This window comes from Ruditapes philippinarum, unplaced genomic scaffold (assembly GCF_026571515.1).
Source record: "Ruditapes philippinarum isolate M1 unplaced genomic scaffold, ASM2657151v2 ctg6115_1_1_1_1, whole genome shotgun sequence".
NCBI classification, from domain to species: domain Eukaryota; kingdom Metazoa; phylum Mollusca; class Bivalvia; order Venerida; family Veneridae; genus Ruditapes; species Ruditapes philippinarum.
In genome coordinates this window covers 1-7,894 of record NW_026864812.1, presented here as the reverse complement: position 1 = coordinate 7,894, position 7,894 = coordinate 1, and the positions used below count along the sequence as shown (strand labels likewise).

General features: G+C 29.8%; 1 protein-coding gene across 1 annotated transcript; it reads right to left on the bottom strand.

The window, feature by feature from the left end:
- Positions 1-650: 650 nt before the first annotated feature.
- Positions 651-7,819, bottom strand: LOC132726889 (uncharacterized). Its single transcript, XM_060712299.1, has 9 exons — positions 7,318-7,819; positions 6,203-6,316; positions 3,612-3,736; positions 3,184-3,248; positions 2,620-2,786; positions 2,145-2,259; positions 1,818-1,840; positions 1,331-1,484; positions 651-1,096 (listed from the first exon to the last, which is right to left on the bottom strand). Exons 3-9 carry the CDS (start codon positions 3,678-3,680, stop codon positions 1,042-1,044), a joined length of 648 nt encoding a protein of 215 aa, XP_060568282.1. The 5' UTR covers positions 3,681-3,736; positions 6,203-6,316; positions 7,318-7,819; the 3' UTR covers positions 651-1,041.
- Positions 7,820-7,894: the final 75 nt, after the last annotated feature.

Genomic DNA, 7,894 nt, shown 5'->3' with positions numbered 1-7,894 from the left:
TATGTCAATTTAATACTAACATAATACAGTCACCATAATATTAAAAAAAAAAAAAATTGGGTCCTGATATAAATTAATCAGGTACGATAATAATGAACCAAAACGAATTTTTTATTTCAATAACTTTAATACATATATGACTTAAAACCTGAAACTTTCTGCCAATTGCCGATTTTTCCGTATAACCATAAAAGATATGCACTTATTTTGTTAATCTTTGAATTTATTTGTATACCCTGTGAGTCCAAACTGGAAGGTAAACGCAAAATAATATAGAAAGAAACAAGCGATGTTGTTCAGTTCAGTATTACAAATTTATTGAAAATGAGTTTCTCTTTTTATATGTCACTACTGCAGTATACTCAATAATTCTGTTAATCTCTACTTATTCAATTGCTATACAACATATACATGTACATATATATACATATATATATATAGGTTTGTGAAAAATATTTGCATCTACAAAATACCTTTATAAAACACTGGATCCCAAGAAGGATACAAGAACGTGGAAAAAATAACAATAAATTTAGAGAAAATAAACTTTCATACAGTGCTAAAGTATAAATACCGTATTTATACCTTAGCACTGTATGAACGTTTATTTTCTCCAAATTTATATACATAATGTATATGTATATAAATATATATATTGAGATAGGACATTGTAAAGTAATCAAATGATTTGTATGCAGTTTTGTCTCAGTGAACATTAATGAAAGTAATTGTCAATGCAGATATATAAACAAAGAATTACACTGGCACGAATAAAGAATGCGCAACAAGAAAACAAGTTTAGAATAAAAAATTGAATAAAAAGGACGGTTTTTAAATTTGTTAATGAGATAAATAGTCATCACTTTTAGACAGACCGTATTTTTTTCCTGATTTTGATGCTAACAGATTGCAATTTTTTTTTATAGATAGAATGTAATCTTAACTTAACGCATGAAATGTCACGTATATTGAGTATCACAGTAGCGAGTTAATACTGTGGAAGTTACACAACACAAGTCACTTGATCGTCTTGAGTAGTCGTCATGGTCTGGGACATGACTGTGATAAGGATTTCATTGTGATCTGACTCAAATATCTGAAAATATTATACCAGTCAATTAATATTCTTTAAAAAGTTTTTCATATGATTTGTACATTGATAATGGATAAAACACATATTCTGTGAAATTAATGAAATAAAGATTATCTGCTCATTAGCTGAAGATCGTTTACAAAACCTGACAGTCTCTTTTTTCTAAGATTAACGATACGTTTTTTCGTGAATCATTATACTATATGTGTGATATGAAACAAGAGTTAGCGTACTGACCTATTGTTTCTTCTGGTGAACTTTTTTTCTTCATCTGGTAAGTTACGATTTTCCATCCTTCGTATCTTACGAATTACAAGTAAGGTGATTAGCACGATTATGGTTAGGGCAACTATTGCAACAACAACCATTACAATCACACGTGCCAAACCATCTATTGGTGATACAAATACATGCATATCAATGTTAGAGAAAAGAAGTTTATCAATAATGCCGTACAAACCATGCTATTGACATAGACACAGAGATGTTATGTTTATCCGAATTTAGTGAAGCAATATTTGAAAAACAACAATGCACAATGCTTACTTTATAAAATACTCATTGGCATTCAACTTAACATTAATCATTGTTTTTGGTCACGATTTCTTTGCAAATATAACCTTTTTGCAATAATATCTAAGATGTGAACCAATAAACGCTATGATCATTTATAATTTTAGTTCTTATGTTTAAACTAAGGATTCATATTGAATTCATCACTTACTGTTTTTATCTACTTCATTAAACCTGCAATAAAATAACAACTGATACAATTATTCTATGTAAACGCATTTAAAATAAATAAATATTTTTACAGAGCGGACATTAATCGCTGTTTAGTATTCGTTTCATCAATAATCATCAAATTGATAGTGAAAAACACTAATAAAAGTGATAATTCTGATTAATCGTCATAATAAGTCACTACATACTAGAAAACTTGTAAATGCTGCTTAACTATACATTTGTTATACTATCAGATACAGAAGACATTGAATAATTTCAAAAAGGCAATCGAAATTATAGATAAAAATTAAGATGATAAACTTACACACATGATGGTTGACTATCCACAGCAATGCAGTGTTGATTAGAAGGACACATTCCATTGAGTGCTTCATACATATTACAAACAGACTTATGATCTGATAAAGTAGTGTTAGTAACTGAAAAAAAAATTACACTTTTGAAAGAGACAAACGAACCAATGTGACCCTATTTTTTTACAAAGTCATCACAATCATGACAGGATCAAAATTTACTTAAAAACCAACACTAAGGTAAAGATGACAAAACAAAGAAGTTTTGTCTTTTTGATCTGAACAATGATTAAGGTTTGGTTGAATTTGAGAGCTTAAAATGCATAAGGCTAAACGTCTAAAGTAATGGTTTGGTTTTAAACAATGACTACGATTTTCTTCAGCATAAGTTACTTTAAATAATTAGACGCCGGTAAATCATTCTAGATAAAGCGACACCTGGAATGACATACAATATCAAAACCAAGAAAACTTAAAAAGACTTACCGATAACACCATTTACTTTTAATGACGTTGCAGAAACAGTTTCATTTAACACTTCAATGTTTGATCCTCCACTCAGAAGAGCAATATTTGCCTCGGCAATATCCTTTGATGCAGCGGGTGTATCATTATCATAAATAAGATCGAAATCAACCACAAGACTTCCAGCACTTAAAAAAAGTAAACAACATTATAGACACATTTGTTGCGTTTAGTCGAGGCAAGTAGCAAAAACTTCTGGGTTTTCAGTGTGCTTATTAGGAACATATTTTCGAAAAAAAAACAACATTAAAGTCTTGAAAATTTCGAAATGCAGAATTTAGTTTTGGTCATAAGATAAATTATTTAGTGCATGAAAATCGTCATACAATAACTGAATACTATTGATACAGATACAAAATACAATATCTCATTTTTTTCAATGTTTTGTTATCACAAGGTTTGTCTCGAAAAGGTAAATGCAATCAGCGTTTTACCTTTTAATTTTCATTTTCATCTCTAAATAACTTAAAGTATTAGAAGGAACGTAATGATTTATATAGGTAAAAGTTTTATGAGAAAAACTACCTTATGCGATTTATGACTAAGTCCTTGAATGTCTCGCCCATGTAACCTTTGTATATTGTCATCAGCTAAAACAAGTTATTTTTGAAAGTGTATTTATCGATAAACATAGATAGAGTTATACAATGTTAAACGAAACAGGTAGTACAAACGATTCAAGGTATTCTGAAAAACACCGCCTTAGAATGGGCAATAATGAAAATAACTACCAAGATTTAAAACGACAGGTTGCTAATTATCACGGCAACCGTCGCAAAAACTTTAAAAGATTATAATAGATGTACGAAGCTTAAATATTAAAATTAACATAGATGCAGAAAAGTGACGCTCTTGACTGAAGAGATGTAAACATGAAAATTCGATGATAAATGTTAATGCCCCTGAAAAATATGTTTCATTGTATCATTGTTATAAGATGAAAATAGAAATACCTGATATTTTACATCATCCTTTAATTTAGAATCTGAAACACTGAAATTTGATTTGACTGGAAATATCATGGTGACAGATGTCCGTACAAAATTTTGATCACTCGACCTTGTCGTTGTCGTGATATCTAAATGATTTAAATGCAAAATAATTAAAGGAAAATCATGCTGATCTACTTTGTTGGTGAAATAAACCTGAAAACAGTAATATGCTGAAATGTGACATAGATAATCAAATATATAATAAGTCCCGACGGATCAACGTAACCAACGTTATTAATTTTATGTAAGATACGTTCAAGTTACTAGTTAGTTCTTAATACGCTGTACGTTTGTACATAAATTACGCCTGAGACCTGTTATTGCCAAAACAAAAAAGAAAGAAAAGGTTAAATATTATACTCCAGGGGTTTTAATTCTTATACTTCGTAGCTAAACGCTAGTTCCAAGTTTTAAAAGCAATGTCATGTGAAGAAGTCCATTTTGAAAGGTGAAGAATTGTTATCAAATACTTAGAGGCTTGCGTGTTACTCACGACAATGTAGGTGCACACACGCTTTATCTCATTCAGATATTTTTTTGGAAAGGGAATGACAATGGTTGCCAATGCTACCAAAACCATCTTATTTGTCGGCTTGCGTTTTATGTTAAAATAATTAAAGAAAACAATATTTGGACGTCTACATGATACTCGCAGAATATTTGGTTCTAGAATGTGCAGAGTAAAGACAGACGTATATTCTGCTTTTTTTTCAAAATGGAATATGCGGGGAAAACACGTTACAAAAAAGCACAAGAAAAAAACAAGATTGCATGTGTGAAAAAATCCTTTGACACCGCATTTATATAACAGAAATAGATTTTTTTGTTTCTATACAATTGAACTTTGCCGTAGTGTCTAGTGTCTAGTGAATTTGGGGGTCGAGGTCATATTTCAGCATGTCAAATGAAATACAGTGTAAAGATGTGTCTAATATTAAGATACAAAGTCCATAGTGCAATATTAAATTCAAAAATAAAATAATTTTTACTTGACAAAAAAATAGTCTTTTGTCTGTATAACATAGCTGAATTAAACTTTGCAATGCAGTTACAGTTACTTTTCTTCAGTACTATCTTTCCAATAATTAAAAACTGCTGATGTTTACAAAATATTTTAGAATGATTTAAAACGATTTCTTATTATTTCTCCAAACTACATTTTATGATAACCTTACAGAAATCTTACAGAACTTCAAAGTACTATTACTTTGTTACCAAGGACAGACAAAGATACGTTATCAATAAATAATTTGCGTCAGATTTCTTTACTAAATGTAGACTACAACATTGCGTCAAATAAAATAAAAAACAAACTTCCATCTATTATAATTCCAGAGCAAACAGATTTTATTAAAGGTAGATATATTGCTGAAAATGTTAGAATTTTACAAGAGACTATTGAATATATTAATAATGTAAATGAAAAGGGCTAATATTTTTTCTGATTTTAAAAAAGGTTTTAATAGTCTTGACCACAATTTTATGAAAACAGGTTTTGATTTTTTTAATCTTAATAAGCATCATGTTAAATCAGTTTAACTTTACTTTCCTTATTCTCTATAAAAAGTTTTTTTCTGATGTAATCATTGTTTGTTCTTATAATTAAAATGATTTGAAATATGTTTGTAAATTTGTAAAATGTATATCTTGTATTTATTTATACAAACTGGATAATAATATAAATTAAACCAGATTCCTGCATGGAATCAAATTCTTTGAACGTCTCTGGAAGCCCTTTACCCAAGGAACAATCCTGCCAAGTTTGGTTGACTTTGGACTAACCGAAGATTTTTAAAAAGGTTCGTGACATGCAGCTAAAATATTGCGGATATTAACTAAATGACAATGGGAAAACACTTACTAAAGATGTAATTATAAAAACAGATATCGACTGAAAGGCAACTCATATTGTTTGTCTTTTAACTTTTTACTTTGAGCGCTACTGCTTGTGACCTAAAGTACGTTGCTTAGAAATGCTTTCGTCTAAAATTCAATTATTTTCAATGTTGATGTTTTCGGCTTTCCTAAGTAATTCTGTTTGTTTTTCGATTTCATCGACTTTTTTTTCATGATTTCCGATTTCGTTTGTACTATTATATATCCGACATCTGACTCTTGCAAAACAAATCACTTTGAAAAAGAATTTCGATGTGAAAAATAAGATACAGTTATGCTATTACAATTTACAGACAAAACTGTAATACCTTAACAAATTATTAATAGTCTTGCTGTTAAAACTGATATAACGCGAGAGGATCGTGTAATTTCCTTTATATAAACAAAATATAAAAGCTAAAATGGTGACCAAAAATGAAAATTACGTCATTTTTTTGTCTTTTCTATCCACAATTAAGAAAGTATCATTCTTATTTGATAACTGAATAATTGAGACATTAAAAACGTTTAATCATGCGTTTAGTTTGCTTTGTGAATTGCCATTAATTATACATTTACTTTGTTATTGTATAAAAATACGCATTGTGTTCTGTTGACGTGTTCTAAAATATATACATATAATCGCATTTGATATAGTGTAAATGTTTATTCCTTACCATTATCACACACTGTGCCGTCGTATCCGGGCACGCATGTACATTCATATCCATTGACAAGATCTGTACATGATCCATCGTTCTTGCATGGATTGCTTGAACATTCATTTATATCTGTAAATAACATACAAATGTGTTTCAAATGCAATTAGATATACTTATTTATTTCTGATCGCGCTGAACTTTTGTCATGGATTTTTGCTGCGTTGACCTTGTAAAATTCCATTCAAAATTTCTGGGATTTCAATAGCAAGCTACACAAGAAACAACAAACAAACAAACAAAACAATTAGCTACCGACAGTATTGAGTCTAATCCGACTTGACATATATATATGCAGAATGGCCTGGTTCTCTACTGGAAGAACGGGCTTATTATGTTCAGGTCAAGCATGGTAAGAGTTAAAGTTGTAATTTCCATAGTTCGAATCTAAGAAGGAGTCTGTTGTTAAACAGAAGATAATTCACTACTGAAGATATAACGAGATTAAAGTAAAGTGCAGCATCCCTTACGTCATCTAGAAATGGCTTAAGCGGTATGAAATTTTCAAAACTTAATTTTCTTTATTCAATGATGTCGGAGGCCAAAAGATATATTGATACAATGTAAGAATCTTATTACATTTGGAAACATGGAACCGTCCATGAATAGGCTCAATCAAACCGAGCCTGCAACATTTTCAATATTGCCGTTTTGAACTTTTTAGGGATTCCTATTTTCTCTATTCTATGCATAAAATGAATATATAAGACATTTTGACATATTAAAAAGAAACTATTCTTCATGTGTCATATATAAAACAAGTCTATGAATGCATACCATTTACACAGTTAGGTCCTTCAAAGCTAGGAGCATAAGTGCAATTGTATTCATTGACAAGATCTTTACAAATTCCGCCATTAATGCATGGATTGCTTGAGCATTCATTAATTTTTTTTCATACATATGACAATGTTATATAGATGTTACTTATTTTGACAAAAATTAAAAGAAGCTTTTATTTCATTAAACAAATATTGCAAAACAAGAATAAAGTCGATAACAAAATCAAAATAGCCGATTAAGATTCTAAGAATTAAGTGAGACACCTTTGCACAAGAAAAACGAAATCCTACCTTTTTCACAGTTTGTACCCTCATAGCCATCTTTACAGTAACATATCCGGCCGTTCACTTTATCCTCACACGTTCCTTTATTCTCACATGGATTTGTTTGGCATTCGTTTATATCTGTTAAACGAATGTTGCGGACTTTTCAAATTATGTATTTATTTGCAAGTTCTTTTCAATAGAAACAAATCAAGGTAGAACATAAGTAAACGAATTTCATATTCACGCATAATTCTAATCAAAATTTCCGGTATTAAGATTTTACACAGTCATCGATATACCATTATTCTCCATTTTTTAATATGCAAATATCTTATTTCTGACCAAGTCTTACACATAAATAACAACTGGAATATGTATAAATAGGCATTTTTCGTTTCAGAAAGATATGACTCGTAATTCATTATAAGGCCGGGAATGCCGTAAAGTTCAACCATTTTGGTACCAAATCAGGTCTATTTTACGAACAAAATATTCTTCAAACAAAGCTTTGGTATTAAACGAACCTGTCAGTCTGTGTAATGTGGATATACAAAATATTATGAAATCAAACTGCATAAACTATACTAGTATCTTACTCTTA